The sequence below is a fragment of the Syngnathus typhle genome, linkage group LG13 (genome assembly GCF_033458585.1).
Source record: "Syngnathus typhle isolate RoL2023-S1 ecotype Sweden linkage group LG13, RoL_Styp_1.0, whole genome shotgun sequence".
Classification (NCBI taxonomy): Eukaryota; Metazoa; Chordata; class Actinopteri; order Syngnathiformes; family Syngnathidae; genus Syngnathus; species Syngnathus typhle.
The window spans coordinates 11614414-11631395 of NC_083750.1; the positions used below are offsets into that span (position 1 = coordinate 11614414).

Genomic DNA, 16982 nt, shown 5'->3' on the forward strand with positions numbered 1-16982 from the left:
AAAGTGGGTCACCATTTTGCAATCATTGGAAATTGTGAGCAATTAAGAACCATTAATCTTTTAAATATAAAGACAAAATTGTTACTCCTATTTGAGTGGATGTAGCAAAAGTTGTTAAAAATAAACAACAGAGAATCAAACATTTGCACCCAGAGGCCTCAATGTGAGTAAACAGTGGCGCCCTTGACAATGAACGTTCACATGATCAACTCACTTGGAGGCTGGGAGTGAGCGAGGAGGGAGGGGGGGGGGGGGGGGTGATGTAAAAAAAAAAGAAATCCTGCTCCCAGGCCTCTTTATGAAGCAGCCAAGCAGGGATTGTGTATTGCTGACTTGTCAGCGAGCAGAATGTAGACAGTCGGCGCTAAGTATTGTTTGTCGGGCCCCCACCGGTGTTTGCCGTTGTCACTGTTTGGGCCAAATAGTTTTCATTCCGCGCGGGAATGGATCACGGGTTCACCTCTGCCAAGGAGCTTGTTTTTGTGGACTGTTCAATCATCGCCCAATGGACAATCTGTTCCGTTTGTGTCAGGATTTGGATTTCTGTCCAATACCATCTGGTCCTGCCTCGTTCTGTCCTGTCACAGATCTTACCTCATGTCAAATCTTCATGAAACTTCTCTTCTGCCATATGACTTGAAAAAGCACAATCCTTGAGGGCCTCCAAAAAGCCTGCTCTTTGTTGCATCTCCCATGATGGCTAATCTTGTGCACGGTCGTCATAGCGACCACCCCCGACATAGTTTTAAACATAGAAAGAAGGGGCTTGCCCTGAGCACTTTTAAAATGAGAGGAAGTCTAAATGTGAGGATATAAAAGGATGTCAATTCAAAAGCCGTGTCGCTTTTATGGCACGGAATTCCTTTTTTTCATCTTCATACAGGAAGTTTCGTCCATGTTGGAATGAAAACGGTATTCATTTTGAGCTTCTTTGCTCTACTTTTCGGGTCATAACAACAATAGATGAATGAGGGCTTTTCACTAAATCACCATAGTGACAAACTAAAAGCTTGGAAGGAATCCAAAATGGTCACTTTATAATGAACCCCAACTCTCTTTGTGGGTGTGTGGGTGACGGAGGCGGAGCTTCGCACTCTCACTCTGGGTGGACTCATTTCCCAACCTTAGCATTAGCATTAGCACCAAACCCTCTCAATCGGTGCTCGAGTCAAATGTCAATCGCATGTGTCGGACAGCGTCGGGGAGCATCGGCCACCTTGAGCCGGTGACAACAACAGCTGACATCCCCAACGTGCTTTTCAGTTCAGCGTGAAGGCACTTTTTTTTTTAGATGTACTTCATGTTTTTACATTTTCCTGAAGTAATTTCAGCGAGTCGTACGGGATAATAATAATAATAATAATAATAATAATAATAATAATAATAATAATAATAATAATAATAATAATAATAATAATAATAATAATAATAATAATAATAATAATAATAATAATCTTTTATTCCAATATAAGAAATAAATACAAACTGAAAAATATCAGTCGGTACAAATAAAAAAATATTTTTATTTTTAAATAATTGATTCCTTTCACAGTTTGTTTTAAAAAAATTCTGATAAACCACTCTTCACTCTATTGTGCAGTGGAGAAAAAGGCAGTACAGTACAATGAAATTAGCAGCCTATAAAATATCCTGTATTGGCAGACAGTCAATTGAAAGAACATATAATGTGAGGTCATTTCATTTCTTCACTTACAAAGTGGTTCTTGTTTTGTTATGAAATCGTTCAAGAAAGAATATTTTCAATTCTTGAGATGAATATCAAAGTCTTACATTTTCAAAAATAAGTTTGTGTGACCAGTTATAGAATTTGGCAATATTGTCCGCACCTCAAACTCATTGCATCTGTGGAGTCTTGTGATTGGTGCCTTGAGTTCCCTCCTCGTGCTTCTACCCCGGTGGAGGACTCCCCTCCCTCGGGATACACTTTTCTATCTGCTATTTTAAACTCCACCGATGCAAAAGATGAAAGGCTGCCATTCTTGCTGGCCCACGTTTTGGAGGTGTCAACCACCGGCGCCACCCTGAAGCCGCTCCCTTTCGCCCGGTTTGTTTCTTTGCTCTGGCTTTGGTCGCTATCGTTGTCCAGGAATGGGTCTGAGTCGCTTCCGTGTGGCATGGTGAAGTAGTTGCATCTTGGGGGTTGAGGCTTGGCAAGTTCTTCCAGTTCAGAGGAGGATATAGCTTCGAGGAGGGTGGTCTGGTTTATTTGGTGGTTCTGTGACTCCTCGCTGGAGTTCCTTGTGTCTTGGGAGGTGCTGTCCAAATCTCTGTACATGCCCTCAGAGACAGGTGGTGAATTTCTGATCAGGTGGTTTTCCTTGAGCAACCATCGACCTTGGTCAATCAAGACCCCGTTGCCGGGTTCCGGATTCTGTTCTGTCTTCGGGGCTGGGTCGTTGTCCTCCTTTCTGAGACAAGACAAAGTTGCCTTTGAGCCTTTTGAGTCACCTGAAAAGGAATTGCCACCTTCGGAATGACTTGTGGATATCTTGGAGGTAGTCAACTCTAGATTAGCTCTTTTAATCGAGCCTTCATCTTCGTTACTCTCCGAAATGATGGCTACAGAGTCTTGGCTTTGATATCCACCGCTTTCCAAACTTTCGGGTCTGTAGTCTGATAAATCTGAGGTGATCGGGCTCTGGAGGCATCTGGAACCATAGCTAGAAAGTCTTTGGCTCGTTGGGTTGAGTGTTTTCTTCATTTTTCCGATTTGAGTACGATCCTGCTCGATTCTAATGTTGCCGTGATTGTCGTACATAAATATGAGTGAGGAGGACTGTAGGGCAGAGTTAACAAAGTCCAGGAGGTCTTGGGATATTTCCACCGGGTGGGTGAGATTGTTGCTTTGGCCCTGAGGAAAGATCTCTACCTCATTTTCAAGAGCTGTGTTCTCCTCAAAGCGCTCATGCTCCAGTGATGATTCAGTGCCATGTTCCTTGTTGAAATGATCTTTTTCCATCTGTGGGCTTGTACAAAAGGTCTCACTGGCTGTAAGGTTTGTCTTCTCCACTTCCTCTCCGGATTCTTCCTCAGGACACGTGTCTTCATCTAGTTTCTCTGTCTGTTCTGGTAAATGTTCTTGTTCCTCGTCCGAAACCTGGACTTCTGGATTTGGTTCTTGAAAGCATTTAAGGTCATCTTCACTCGCTTGTTCAGTTGGTGTCCCACTTGACTTCACTTCTTCAGATTCTTCCTTGGGAAAATTGCCCTCTTCAATCTCCTCCGGCTCAACTGTCTGCTCAATTTCCGATTTCTTTTCTAGAGTAGGTTCTGGATTGGTAACGATACTTTCAACAATCCTTTCAATTTCATCATTGTCCTTTTCATCTTCTTCAATTTCTTCAATTCCCTCGTCATGGGGACTCGCCTCTATCTCCAGGTCGTCTTCGCTCTGTGCTTCAGCGGGTGTCTGGCCAGCCACGTCTACTTGATCCATAAATGTTTCCTCTGGACTGGTTTCTCGAGTATCCTCATTCTCCTCCTGCTTCTGTAGATCTACGTTTTCTGAAGTAGATTCAGGTATGTCTACAGCATCATTTTCCCCCTTGTTTCCTTCTTCTTCATCATCAATGTCAGGGAGACTTGCTTGACCTTCTACCTCTGGGTTTGGTTCTTGCCAACATCCCAAGTCATCTTCACTTTCTGCTTCCCTTGTTGTACAACTTGGCTTTTCCACTTTGTCTGTAGATTCTTCTTCTGAAGTTGTTACCCTTGCATCCTCCATCTGTTGTATTTCATCTTCTTCCTCATCTGTAGTAGGTTCGGGTGTGTCCATATTATCATGAGCCGTATTGTGCGGGTCCTCACTTAAGACCTCTGTTGCTTCTTTTGTTGTTCCTTCTACCAATGGGTTTGGTTCTAAGGAACATCCTAATCTGTCTTTTTCCTCAGGAAAGGTTTCTTGACTATCATCCTCATCCTCTTCCAACTTCTCTGTCTGTTTCTTCTCATCCATAATAGGTCCAAGTATGTCTCCATTGAGCTTTTCATTGTGGTCCTCGTCTAAGACCTCTGTCCCTTCTGCTTCCTTCTTTTCCTCAATGTCATCTTCATCATCATCTTTAGATACTGCCTCTTCCTCTACATACTCCTCACTACCTTTTCGTTCCATCTCACCTTCATCCATTGCCTCTTTTGATTCCTCCATGTGATCTTCTGTATCCTTTATATTTCCTTCATTAACTTGGTGCTCCCCTGCTATTGGTTCTTTCCTGTCACGGCCTATTTCCTGATCAGGTTGATCTTCCATCTCTCCAGTCCATGATGAGCCATCGTTCTTATCGTTTGTGTTTACATGAATGGAGGAATTATCACAGCATTGTTTTAAGTCGCTGTCTTGCAAAACCTTCTCATCTGCTGATTCTGAGGAATCGCCCTTAGGCTCGACAACAGTGCACTCTTCTTCAGGAGGCTGCTGAAGCGCTGAGGAAATCTCCATCCTGAGGTCGTAGGGCAGCTCTTTTATTAGCTGATCAACATCCTGGACCCAAACGGAATCTCGGGTGTCTTGAAATTTGGGAATGAGTGATTCTGTCTGCAGCTTTTCCTTACAAGTTTGGAAATCCATCCAATCTTTCATGAACTTGGGAGACACTCCACTGTGCAAATCAATCAGACTCGCCCGTTGCTCGTCCTGGTCTTCAATGGCAGAAATGTTCTGCAGGAACTTCAAGAGGAGCATGGCTTCAGAGGCCTTTTCTGAATCAGTGCTTTCACCCCTTAGACCGTCTCTCAGAGCCATTACCGACAAAAACGAAAGCAAGGCGCTGCAAGAGGTGCCAAATACTGAAGCCACCTCAGATGAAAAATGAAGTCGACTCCTTGATTGGTCAGACGTAATTCGCATTGATTGAATTAACGAGCAAAGTTCCTGTGAGACTGATTTCAGCTTTTCTTTGGGGCTTGAAATATCCATTTGAGATTCATTGCTTGGCCAAGTCTGCTGGTGGGCGGGTTCAACATCTGTCGGTTTCTGTTCTTTGGACCGGAGGGGGACCGAGAGACAAGAACCCGTCGCGCTCAAAGTGTCAGAAGGAGTCTTCTGCTCATCTGCATGGGTCTGGGTTTCCTTCGTTTCCTCCGTTTCTGAATCACCACCAATCTGAAATAAAACCTTTTGGGGCGGTTCTGGAACATCTGAGGTTACCATGTACACCACTGGATTTGAAATGACCTCCTCCAACCAGTTCTCAACATACTGTTGGATTTCAGAGTGGGACCGATTGAGAGAAATCTTTGAAACGTTCCGTTGATCCAAACGTGAGGATAACAGCCGGTTGTCAGTCGTGGGAATGGACTTGCCGCTTGTCTTTTTTCCTGACAACTTTTGGAGCTTTAAAAGATCTGACACGTTCTTCTTCATAGGAGGCCTGACAGATGGGGTATCAACATTGTGGCCATTATACCTAGCAGATGCTTTATTCATGTTTTGGTCCTTGGTTGAGGTTCGAAATAATGTTTCCGATTCCCTTCCACGGGTATTTGTGTACGATTTTTCAACTCGCTTTGGGCTTAGTCCACGTTTCTCTTTTTCTGTGGTAGCGAGGCTCTTTTTTCTAGCGTTAGCATTGCCACCGTGGTTATCTGCTGATTTACGATTTCTCTCCACGAACCTTGACTTGGAGCTCTTTTTCGTCTCGATCTTTTTGCCTTCATTCTTTGACACTGAAGACGGTTTGTTTGTCACCTGGAGCGTTGGAGACATTGGCTCCGATGACAATGACAACATCTCCTCTTTCTGTCTTTGGAGCGAGTCAGCAGTAGGCTGCTGCAAGCTGAAGTCGATGTCAGTGCTGGATGAACAAATCCCTGAGGCTGTGGACTGGTGGCTTTGTGGCACTGGAGGGGAACCATGCAAGGAAGGATCCGCATCCGCATTTGGAAGGTAATTGTGACTCTCATAAATACGCATCACGGTCTCTCGAACCTCGAGCCCATCGTTTTCTATCTTGAGTACTTCGGCTACTCCTGAGGATCTCAGGAATGAGGTGTTGTTACCTTCCAGAAGAGTTTCCCGATGCTTTGGGAGAAGTTGGCAACTGCTGCTATGTCTGATCTTACAGTATCCCTCCATTGTGTCTCCTTCAGTCATCCTCTCCAAATATGAGGAATGGCCCAGGGTGTTCCCTTGGATGGCGGACTCTGTCAGCATCTTCACACTCTCAAAAGACTCTTCCCTCATTACACGATGAGGGCCTGGAGTTTGGGCACGTCTGAACCTTTTTTTTGCTTCCCTTACTTTTTGAAATCCAACCTCCTCTGCAGTAGCTGGAGGTTGGTTTTCCTCTTTTGCCTCATCTTCACATAAGTCAGAAGGTCCATTGGCAACGTAGAAGTTTGAGTCAGGTGAGATGTTGCTTGTCTCTGTGACTGAGCCACAAACATTTCTCCTCCTAAGGCTGGAGCGGCTAACTGTGGTACTCCAGTGAAGGATCTCCTCCTCCTTGATGGTAAGACGCACTTTCATCTCCACGGTCATGCTGCCATCTTGGTTCACCCGGAAGGATTTCTCAATGTCGTCGTCCTGAGGTAAGATGCAAGCGTTGCGCTGGCGAGCCACTGTGGTGGATCCGCACGTCTTCAAGCAGGCCGGGTCCACTTTGGGTGATCGGGGGTGACTGTTCGCACTTCCCTTCCGAGAATTGTTTATCTGCTTGATGATATACTGCTCGGATGACAGAGAGAAATTCCTGGAGCATCTTCCACTGGATCTTTGGCTGTCTTTTGGGACAGAAATTCCATAATTAATTGATTCATTATCGGGAAAATAATCTTCATTACAAATGCGAAGCGCAAGGTTTTGTCGAGAATGAGATTAACCTGCGGCAACAGCAAGACATCCAGTGAGACTTATCTTTGAGGTGATTGCGTAACACTGCTCTGACCTTAGCTATTAAACTCTTGAGTTTTTTTCGGACCGAGATGACCACTTACGAGCTTGATGCCGCTGCATGGACGGTTGCCCCGTTTCCATGAACAACGCCTGGACTGTCTGGCTTGTCCTTTGGAGAGCGTGGTTGCTGAGCCGAAAGGGCTCATTGCCTGCCGCCACGAGGAATCCAGAGCACAAGATCAGAGCAGCAAGACCTCCGATCTGCAAGGAACGGAAAGATGTTTGACCGCACCAACAGTTATTTGGGGAAATTGATTGCTCAGGAATCACAGATCTAGGAGAGCTGCTTCCGAATTCCTGTCAAAATACGAGCCCTGGAATTCATCAACATCTAAATTCGTCAAGTACTCACTCTTCTTCCGTCGATAGAGTAGAGTTTGAGCACTGGAAATTGCAGAATCTGCGAGAGGTAATCCAGCAAAGCGTCAAAGGTGGGCGCCGTCCTTTTCTGCAGCACAATTGTGCGCTTCATGTCGGGATCCTTGTTCTTGATGACCACCAGCCTCCTCGGCGTCCTGACAGCCACTCGCTCCGGAACCTTAGCCGGCCTGCCGCTGTTATCCTCACCCCTCCCCAGGGAACCAAACTGGAGTCCCTGGCGCTTCCGCCGACCCGCGGTGAAGCCTCTGGCCATGTTCCAGGGCACCTGGCGCCGGTGGACCTCCTCCAAGTTGACCGGCTTTACTCTCTTCTGGTCGGAGCACAGGTAGGCCCCGCCGTCCTGTAAATCGTCCAACCCTTTCACTTGGTGGGTCCCTCGGGGTGTAGTGATAGTTCGCACCCCAAAAGGCAGAGGCACTTTTTTGGAAAGGGCATCCAGCAGGGCGTCAAAGGTCTTGAAGGTGCGGGCGTTGATGACCAAGCGGTGCCCGCCGAATGTATGATCGCCGCTTTTGTAGAAGCACAATCGTTTTGGCACTGAGGGGTCGGACATCGGCTGGATGGATCGGGAGGGTTGTGTAGGCCCACTGGCTGGGGAACATGCCTGGACGGGGTTCTCCTGAGTGGGTGTGTTGCTCATGTTGAGTGGCTTTGGAGAAAACACAAAGTGTGGGACTATGGTTGATCAAGTGAATAGGAGTGCACAAAATTCCTGTGCAAATTGTTGCATTCAATCTTTTAGAACCTCTGCCCCATTTTGAATCCTCATTACCTACTACACTACTGTATTGGAGTACCCGCAGAAAATATACACAAGTACTGGTAGAACACACCACGAAGGACCTAGATTGAGACGAAGAACCTATTGGCTGTGACGCAACACAGACTTTCATAAAGATCTACATACCAAAAGAATAACCTTACTGAGAAGGTAACATGATAACCACCTCCGCTACATTGACCAATACAACAAGCCTCAAAAGAAAAAAAAAAAAAAGTCAAATGGTATAAAAGAGGATCTGGGGTACTACAGGGAGAAAAAGGTGCATGAATTGAAGGGTCTTACCTATTTTCTCACATTGCGCCCAATTTAAAAGAGTGTGTATTCGTCCTTGTCCGAGCGAGGGAAAGCCTCTCAGTCGTGTGTGTGTGTGTGTGTGTGTGTGTGTGCTTGTGTGCAAGGGCTATTTTAGGACTGGCAGCACTGTGGCCAATTTGCTTAATCTTGTCTCAGCATTTTAACATAAGGCAACACACAAACAATAGAGAATGGAAATTAAAATTGGCTTATACTTGTTTCGGCAAGCGCGTGAATACTTAGGAACCCAATTATCTAGCTCAATTAAAAAAAAAAGAAAACTCATTTCTAATCTCATTGGCCACAAAATGGTGTCGTGAAATTAACATGGAGAGTTTTGCAATGTGAATGTTGTTTTCAGCTCAAACAATATTTTGAAGGAAGTCACTCTCTTGCACAGGAGACAGCAGAGGTGACTTGAACAGTTACTATTCACAAATAGGTTGCATAATCAGATTGAAGATTTCTTGGGCCTAATAGGGATTAGCTGGGAGATTTTGCGCACTAGCATGAGTAAAGTTAGGGCACGGACTGAAAGCACTGTGTCACCAATATTTATAAGCAATATCTAAGGATTTCTTTCATCTGTTTTGTTTTGTTGTTAAAATTGTTTTATATATCATTATAAAAATATTAATACAATGATCCGCACAATAGGTTGATAATCATTCAGGAGATTTTGGTGATTTATTTGAATAGAGACGCTAAAAGGGAAATTTGAATGTGAAACGTAATTCTTTTCCTGTAAGTATTTATACTTCCCTCTTTTTACTTTCATTTTAACTGTCTGTTTTCATTGATGCACATGTCTTTTTTTTAATTTAGCTAATAAATAAAAATAAATTTGAAAAATGTTTGTGCAATCAATTAATCAATCTCGAATCTATTTATGGAAATGTCTTACAATGACTTGAGTCAAATCTGGTGATTTGGCGCCCTCTATAGACGGGGTGATAAATGCTGAGTAAATTAATTAATTTTAACAAAATACCAAACGATCATCAAACGTTTTTCTTATTCTTTAGTCTTTTTCAATCCATTTCAAGAGGAGAATACGTGAAAATGAAGTCGTTTTGGACTTCGCAGTCGTTTCGGACTTCGGAGTCGTTTGTTTATCTGTCTCGATTATCTTTCCCTGCGTCCATCGTGAATCGATTAGTAAGGTCTGCTACACAGTGGAGGCTCCGGGATCCGCCGCCTCGCAGCTCCAGCACCGCTGCCTTCATCGGAGTGGCGTGCTCTCCATCGAGGATAGCCTTTTTTTCTCTTTTTCTTTTCACCCCCATTCTCACTGCGCTTCGTTTTCGTCTCCCCGGTCGCCATGGGCAAGCGGGAGGAAGAGGAGATCATTAGAATCGCCAAGAAAATGGACAAAATGGCGCAGAAGAAAAACGGGGTGAGCGGCGCTGCAATGTGAATGAATGCCAGCCAGCCAGGCAGGCTAAACGGCCACCGATAGAAGCGGTTAGACATGAAGAAGAAAACGTTTCAACAAAACGCTTCTCCATGCCGACTTTTTCGTTATAGTTTGGACCGTTTGCATAGCCACAAACGTCCAACGGTGGTCCAAAAGCCGCCTTGGTGGGAGCGAACGTACCTGTTGTTATGGTTTAACGCTTAGCCTTGAGCTAACTGTTAGCCGCTAGCAACAACAACGTCACCGAACTCCACTAACGGGGTGAACTATTGACCAAATAGAGTTTCGGGTGTTTATCAGATTCGGGACTTCCTTGATAAGAGCAGTCTTGTGTTTAACTGCGGTCTTATGCTCCACAGTCTGGTGCTCTGGATCTGCTCAAGGAGCTACGCAGCGTACCGATGACCCTGGAACTATTGCAGGTACCTTGAAAAAGCACACATACGGTGTTTCGGCGTTTATGACCTCATCAGACATCCCTAAGTTTGGTCGCTCAGTCATGAACAATTCTTCAAAAAAGACTTTTTAAGAAGTTCAATGCCAGTCAGTTTTCAAAGCCTTCAAGCAACAAAAGATGTAAACATCAACGGTGGAGCAACACATGCAGGTAGATGATGTAAGAACATTGATACTTCCTGGCATCTACTCTATTCTGCCAAAGAGGAACAGATTCATATCTTCTCCCGCTCATTTCAGTGGGAAACGACGTTTTAGCGCTTTGATTTATGAGCTTAATCGTAGGACATATTACTCATATCTCAAGGCACGACTGTGGAAGGAATGTAGGTATCTTTTTAAATACACCATTCGATTGTTTTGCCACCGCCAGTCGACCAGAATCGGAATGTCTGTCAACGCCATCCGCAAGCAGAGCACAGATGAAGAAGTGACATCCCTAGCCAAGTCTTTGATCAAATCATGGAAGAAGCTTTTGGGTACGTCCAAATCCTTCCTCGTGCTGCTGTTCACTGTCAAGCCACCAGGAAGTTGTCATCAGCTTATCCCCCATCTTGATATTTCCAGACGAGCCCGCGAGCGGGGACAAATCCTCAGATGACAAGAGGAAAGACACGGCCCCTGTATCTCCCGCCCAGGGAAGTCCAGAGGCGAAAGAAGAAAGGTAACCTGTTCTCCGCTCGTGTTCTTTTCGAGTGTTGAGGTTTGTCGTCTTGCTTCCTTCCCTCCCATCAGCAGCTCCAGCAGTAACTCCAGCGGCAAGAGCGAGCACGCAGACGTTTCCGGCAACTCGCTAATCAACACTTTCCCTCGTGCTCCCGGCACCGGCGACTCCATACGCATTAAGTGTCGAGGGATGCTGTCCAACGCTTTACAGACTGGAGGTAATCGATATTAGCAGTATTATCATTAGTAGCAGTAGCAGCGGTACTAGTCGCTGGGCGTTGGGCTTTTTTTTATTCTATTCACGCAGTAGGTTCTCCCTCCCCTTGCAGACGACCACATCGCCATCGGTGCCGACTGCGACGAGCTCGGAGCGCAGATTGAGGAATATATCCTTGTCAGACAGACGACGTTCCGGCCTGGGGTCTTGTTTTGTTTCGGTTTTTTTTGTTGAGCAAATCCAGTTGCCTTATTGCCTTGACCGCCGCTCCTCACGCATATTCCAAGAGTTCAAAAACACGGACATGAAGTACAAGAACCGCGTGCGCAGCCGAATCTCCAACCTCAAGGACGTGAAGAATCCCAACTTGAGGAGGACGGTGCTCTGCGGGAGCGTCACCCCCGAGCGCATGGCCAAGATGACCGCCGAGGTGCGTTCATTGACCAGAAAAACTCTTTGTGCTCTTTGCGCACATTGTGGCCTGCAGGATCCAAAATGTTCTCCGATTAGTGTTTAGCATATTTGTCAGCAGCCAGCGCCGATTTTCAACTGTGGTGGGAGTGCAATTTTCCCTTCTTTTCTGGAAGTGGGCCACAAACCACTTAATGGTACATGTCCGTTCATCTCCATGGCGACGGATGATTTCAAATACTTTGTGTTGTGAGCGTGATCCCCGAACAAATTAAATTTGAATCTCAAGGCAAAAACACCGTATGTGTAATATTACACAATTTGTTTTAAATCAAATGTTTAAATAATTTAATTGATGATTATGTTAATTAATTATTATTATTAATACCTAATATCTGAGGGTTAGGGCAGCAACAGGTGGAATTTTTTACTGGAGCTCGAAATTCCAGCGCATGGTAAAATCTGTATTGTGCAATCTTTTATCAGGTAAATAGAGATTATTATAATTAATAAAGGAAAAAAATATTGAAATGACTGTCTATGAAAATGAAATACTGATATGCAGTGTTAAGGTGAACATTAAACCAACTTTGATTCATGAGTGTATTTTTCGGTTGACTTTGGAACGGTCGAGTGGTTGACGTCATCTCTGTCCTCCTCTGAGCAGGAAATGGCCAGTGACGAGCTGAAAGAGATGCGGAAGAACTTGACCAAAGAGGCTGTCCGAGACCACCAGATGGCCACCACGGGGGGCACGCAGACAGATCTGTTCACTTGCGGCAAGTGCAAGGGCAAATGCTGCACCTACACGCAGGTACATGTGCCCCAGCTGGCTTTCACTCCGCTTCTGGCGCCTGAATGGGTCGCCATTCAACTTTTGCATCTGCCGCAGGTTCAAACTCGCAGCGCTGATGAGCCCATGACCACGTTTGTCTTCTGCAATGAGTGCGGAAATAGATGGAAGGTTTGTTTTGTTCACTAACCACCCGTCGGGTCGTTTTTCCACAAACATCAGCTAATCGGACTTTTTCTGTGTTTGTCGTAGTTCTGTTGAGCGGGCAGGCATCTTCCTTGAGTAGCAAAATTCCTGGACCAGATCCTGTCGACGGGCGGCAGATTGGAGCTTTTTCTTTTTTTATGTTTCTTTTTTTATCATCTGGTGGATACGTTGTACACCGGGCGTTGTGTTAAGGATGCCTTGTGGCTTTGAGTTGGACTAAAATCTCCTGAGATCATCGTAAGCCCCGTTCTCTCTGCCGACCAACCCCACCGCCGACAAATGCAATCTTTTAATATTGTTAATAGTCGTTTCCAAATAATTAGATGTATGCAATCAAGCTTGACTCGTTCTTTTATCAGCATTTTCTTTTTTTTTTTATATTTGTAGATTTAACACCGTTGACAGTTTCGCTATGCTTTCCCCTCCACAACAGCACCACATTGTTTTATTTAATTACCCAATAAAGTGTAATCCATTTGATTAAAAAAAACAAAAAAAGTTGATCACGATCATCTTGACGGATTCCAGTTAATCGCATGAGATTGAAACCTAATCTGAATTTTTCTCAAGTAATTATTAATACAGTGGTGCCCTGAGGATACAAGAAACTTGATTTTAAAAAAAATAATCTTAATTATTATTATATAAGCCAGTCATTCTGTTGTCTTCCTTATCTCACAGTAAAAAGTTGATGCCACAAATACTGTGCAAACATGACCCCTCCTGGTTGTGAACAGTATCTGAGGCAATTTCAACCACGGCATCATCGTAGCGCCAATAGACTGAATCAATTCGCTTCATTTAGCAAAAGAAACATTCCAGAGCCTTTTAAAATCATTGTGCTTTATTTTATTTTTTTCTCACTCAAAATGCCCACAAGTCATCATGTTCTTGGAGAGTAGCATAAAACCAAAAACTCTAATACCATACACTGTAAACATTCACATTATTCTTTTTATTGTTATTATTTTAAAAATGTCTTCTTTTCTTTTTTCTCTCAGAAAACGCAGCGCAAAAATGAACACATCCCATATAGTGTAAACAAAAACAAAAAATAGATTGAATAGGCATCGCGCCAAAACCGCAGTTTGGTGCGTTTGAGGTTCTTCTGCGCTCAGCAAAGACGTCAATCAGCCAGCCCCGTTCCCTCGACATCCAGTTTGGTAGTCGTCGCTAAAAACATCGAGTTCAGCCCATGCGAGGGACAGCTGGCTGTTGTGCTCGGCCCCCCCCCCCCCAAAAAAGCACCTTTATGGCGAGAGTTTGCCCGTGAAAAGTCGTCCAAACGGAATGTCAAGGCACTTCCCCTACCCCCCCCCTCCCCTCCCCATGTGAGCAGCTCATCTTTTCGTGAGGCAACAAAAGTCAAAAGGGAACACTCAAAAGCATCGCACCGTCGTGGCGACAGCACAAACGGACGTGGTGACATTTTGGGCAGACTGGCATTTTCAAATGATCATCCAATTGGCTAGCCGCTCTTCTAGTGCAGTCCAAAATTGGTCACGAGTGGTTTTAAATAGAATTAGGAAAAGTTGGATCAAATAAATAACCCACCAAATTTTGGGGAGCTTGTTTTGTACGAAAACAACCCAGCTTTTGTGTTTTGTTTTTGCTGGGGGTGTACAAAGCAAGCAAATGTTTCAATATTACACTTTGGATGAGTAAAAAAAATACCGGTAGCGGCAAATAAATACATCACAATTACTAAAGTTACACAAAAGAGATGATTAAAAAAAAAAAAAAATTAAGGTGAAACCAAAGGTCAAGCTAGCGTGTCGCCATTGCCTTTGAACTTTGATTCTCGTCTCGCAGTTAAATATCTCCATGTAAAATACCCACAATTCCATTTGTATTATTTACAAACTCATAAATATATATTTATATATGTCGTCTCAAGTAGGAATCGTTCACCCCTCCCTGTCCCTTGAGAAAAAAGAATTTAAAAAAAAAAGGTCAACTAAAATAGATTACATCTTTGAAAAGAAAGGAGTCAAAGTAAGAGAAGTTCCTTTGGAGTATTAGGTTGCTCTGCTGGAGTACTTATTGATGTGGAGCCCTCGCAAGATGTTGAGACCTGAGTGTCTACTGCTGAGAATTCCCCCAGTTTTGCGGCGGCCCGCTTGGTCGGTGTAAATCCTGCACTGGACACGAGAGGGTGGGGCAATACAAAAAAAAAATGGCGGATCACAGGTCTTGATTATTATTTTTTTTTCTACGATTCAGGTGACTGCTCGGACAGAGCGTTGAGCAGGTTTCTGTAGGCCTGGGAGTTCATGTAGCGAGGGTACGAGTCTCTTTGCATGAGCGTGTAGATCTGGAGCTGGGCGTCGTCGAACGTGTGCGACGTGGGCTCCTGCATGTTGCGATTGATGGATTCCCGCACTCGGGAGTCCAGACTCACCTGAGGAGTGGGATCAAAACAAATACGATTCACTAGACACCACGCCACGTCGATTCGATGGAATCGTACGGTAGCAAGCGTAGCTTGGAAAGATGCGACGTGGTAAATTATGACCTCTTTCGGGGAGAGGATGGAGATGTAGTCCTCGTAGATGGCACGGGCCTTCTCCTCCACTGAGCCCTTGTTGCTCTCCTTGGCGAACTCCTGGCAGGCGAGCCAGAATAACATGTTCTCCTCGCTGAACTCGGTGCGCAGGAATTGACGGAAAGAGTTGCGTCCGGCCGGGCAGCTCATGAGCTTGTCAAAGGACTGGGCCCAAGAGCTCACCTCCTCCAGCGTGGGCTTGGGGCTGCGACAAAACAAAACCATTAGACGCCACACGCTCGCCCATGACAAACCACGAGGTGACTCTCCACCCACCAGTCTTCACAGTCCGCGGTCCCTTCCTTGACATCGTACGAGGTCTTCCGATTCCTCTCGTCTCTGTCCTCGTTCCTGACAATCGGACAGCATCATGGCATTAGCTAGCTAGATAGCTCGCTAGCAAATTTGTTGTATATGGCAACCCTAACAATATGGCAACCCATTTGGACTCATTGCAAAAGTATGGTGCCGATAGTGCTAAATGTGCTATTTATCATTGGTGTGAGGGGCTGCAGGAGCCTACCAAGAGCAGCTACAGCAGCAGCACCAACAGAAGCAGCAGGCGTTGGAACCCCGCGGGTTGGCCTGGCCCGGCTGGCCCTGGTGGGCCAGTGCAGTCCCGCCCGCTGCCGATTCCTGCTGCACCGACATCTGCCTCTTTCGCATCTCCATCGGCTCTGATCCCATGGGCTGTGGGAGTTGAACAGTAGTACGCTTTGCAGTAAGCACAAATATTGACTGTTTTTTTTTTTTTTTACTTTTGGCTCATGTGCTAAATGAGTGGGGGATAGAAAAAAGAAGCTGAAGGGCTTTTCGCTACGTTGTGCGTCTAACGTGCAAGTGTTGTATGCGTTTCTATTGATCCAATTCTATCCATATGTGTCATTCATTGCAGAGGATAAAGAATAGATGCGAGTACTGCAATATTGTCTTTACGTGTTGCTGCATCGTTTGTGTTCAACGCTGAAAGAATATAGTGCTGCAACAAAGATGCAAATTAGCGTTAGCATGAAGCCTGAAAGTCAAGCGACTTTGCTGTCGCCTCGCAGCACTCCAATCTCGAGTCCGCGCACCCGAATCAAAGCAAAAGAATCGGCCCGACGACGCTATGTCAAGTATTCGCTGTATATTATGAATATTAATGCCAATATTTCTGTGTGTTTTTAGCAGATGCATGCGGCGAAAGGCCCTAACGTGCCAAGAAAAGGTGTCATCATCAGGTCAGACACTAACAAATCCTGTCATATGATTTATGTAACACACACACACACACTACCTGACACAAGGGGGTGGGGTGGGGGTGAATTGCTGTATCGTCGGCAAAGATAAATGGATGTTATTATGCAGGGATGCAATAGATACAGGATATTTGATTGATGTATGCAATTGATACAGGATCTTTTCTTTTCTCTATTTAACAAAAATGATGCGTGCGTTTCTCCAAATACAATTGAATGGTGGAGAGGGCAGAAAAAGAGGAGGGGGCGCTTGGGGTATCCACCGCACTGCACTCTGGCTTCATCATCAAATGATTCCTCTCTGAATCATAAATCGTTGCACACACACACAAAAAAGGGTGAATTTAATGCCCCCCATACTCCTCCTCTCTTCTTCAATCCAGCATCCTCCATTCTTAGCGCGCGCGCGCGCGCGCACACAGACACACGCACACGCGAAACGCGCCATACTTACAATTCCACCATGTATGCACAGCGACAAGCAGTTAAAAATCAGATAATGTGTAGAAAAGGACACGCTTCTCTTGATTACATCCGATGGCAAAGCGCTTCTTTTGCCCCCCCCCTCTCCTCTCCTCCCCTCCACCTTCTCCTCCTCCCCGACCGGCTGCTCCGAGTCACTGCGCATGCGCACGTTCTCGTAGTAGCCGAAGACCCCCA

The 16982-nt window shown here is 45.1% G+C and overlaps 4 protein-coding genes across 5 annotated transcripts; 1 reads left to right on the forward strand and 3 right to left on the reverse strand.

Annotated features, from left to right (window-relative positions):
- Positions 1-1655: 1655 nt before the first annotated feature.
- LOC133165839 (uncharacterized) lies at positions 1656-5725 on the reverse strand. Its single transcript, XM_061295733.1, has one exon. The coding sequence runs from the start codon at positions 5723-5725 to the stop codon at positions 1820-1822; it is 3906 nt and encodes a 1301-aa protein (XP_061151717.1). The 3' UTR covers positions 1656-1819.
- A 530-nt stretch (positions 5726-6255) lies between these two features.
- LOC133165841 (oxygen-regulated protein 1-like) lies at positions 6256-7934 on the reverse strand. The gene is made up of 5 exons (XM_061295734.1): positions 7501-7934; positions 7266-7467; positions 6955-7114; positions 6434-6618; positions 6256-6318 (listed from the first exon to the last, which is right to left on the reverse strand). The coding sequence occupies exons 1-5, from the start codon at positions 7932-7934 to the stop codon at positions 6256-6258; spliced, it is 1044 nt and encodes a 347-aa protein (XP_061151718.1).
- Positions 7935-9534: 1600 nt separating this feature from the next.
- Positions 9535-13048, forward strand: tcea1 (transcription elongation factor A (SII), 1). 2 transcript variants are annotated; one of them, XM_061296056.1, is made up of 10 exons: positions 9535-9768; positions 10149-10211; positions 10619-10724; positions 10813-10909; positions 10981-11129; positions 11241-11297; positions 11404-11558; positions 12207-12353; positions 12432-12503; positions 12585-13048. In XM_061296056.1, the coding sequence occupies exons 1-10, from the start codon at positions 9694-9696 to the stop codon at positions 12591-12593; spliced, it is 930 nt and encodes a 309-aa protein (XP_061152040.1). In that variant the 5' UTR covers positions 9535-9693; the 3' UTR covers positions 12594-13048. The 2 variants fall into 2 exon arrangements, with proteins under 2 accessions (XP_061152040.1, XP_061152041.1); XM_061296057.1 differs by having other exon boundaries at positions 10984-11129.
- A 1703-nt stretch (positions 13049-14751) lies between these two features.
- Positions 14752-15771, reverse strand: rgs20 (regulator of G protein signaling 20). Its single transcript, XM_061295918.1, has 4 exons — positions 15608-15771; positions 15361-15435; positions 15055-15289; positions 14752-14940 (listed from the first exon to the last, which is right to left on the reverse strand). The coding sequence occupies exons 1-4, from the start codon at positions 15769-15771 to the stop codon at positions 14752-14754; spliced, it is 663 nt and encodes a 220-aa protein (XP_061151902.1).
- Between the last annotated feature and the right edge of the window lie 1211 nt (positions 15772-16982).

Coding starts and splice junctions, on each gene's coding strand:
- rgs20 (XM_061295918.1), bottom strand. CDS start 15,771: ATGGGATCAGAGCCGATGGAGATGCGAAAGAGGCAGATGTCGGTGCAG. Junction 15,436..15,607: donor TGCTGCTGTAGCTGCTCTTG/GTAGGCTCCTGC, acceptor TCCGATTGTCAG/GAACGAGGACAGAGACGAGA. Junction 15,290..15,360: donor ACCGCGGACTGTGAAGACTG/GTGGGTGGAGAG, acceptor GTTTTGTCGCAG/CCCCAAGCCCACGCTGGAGG.
- LOC133165841 (XM_061295734.1), bottom strand. CDS start 7,934: ATGAGCAACACACCCACTCAGGAGAACCCCGTCCAGGCATGTTCCCCA. Junction 7,115..7,265: donor ACTCTATCGACGGAAGAAGA/GTGAGTACTTGA, acceptor CGTTCCTTGCAG/ATCGGAGGTCTTGCTGCTCT. Junction 6,319..6,433: donor TCCTTCACTGGAGTACCACA/GTTAGCCGCTCC, acceptor ACTTATGTGAAG/ATGAGGCAAAAGAGGAAAAC.
- LOC133165839 (XM_061295733.1), bottom strand. CDS start 5,725: ATGTCTCCAACGCTCCAGGTGACAAACAAACCGTCTTCAGTGTCAAAG.
- tcea1 (XM_061296056.1), top strand. CDS start 9,694: ATGGGCAAGCGGGAGGAAGAGGAGATCATTAGAATCGCCAAGAAAATG. Junction 10,725..10,812: donor ATCATGGAAGAAGCTTTTGG/GTACGTCCAAAT, acceptor TGATATTTCCAG/ACGAGCCCGCGAGCGGGGAC. Junction 10,910..10,980: donor CCAGAGGCGAAAGAAGAAAG/GTAACCTGTTCT, acceptor CCCTCCCATCAG/CAGCTCCAGCAGTAACTCCA.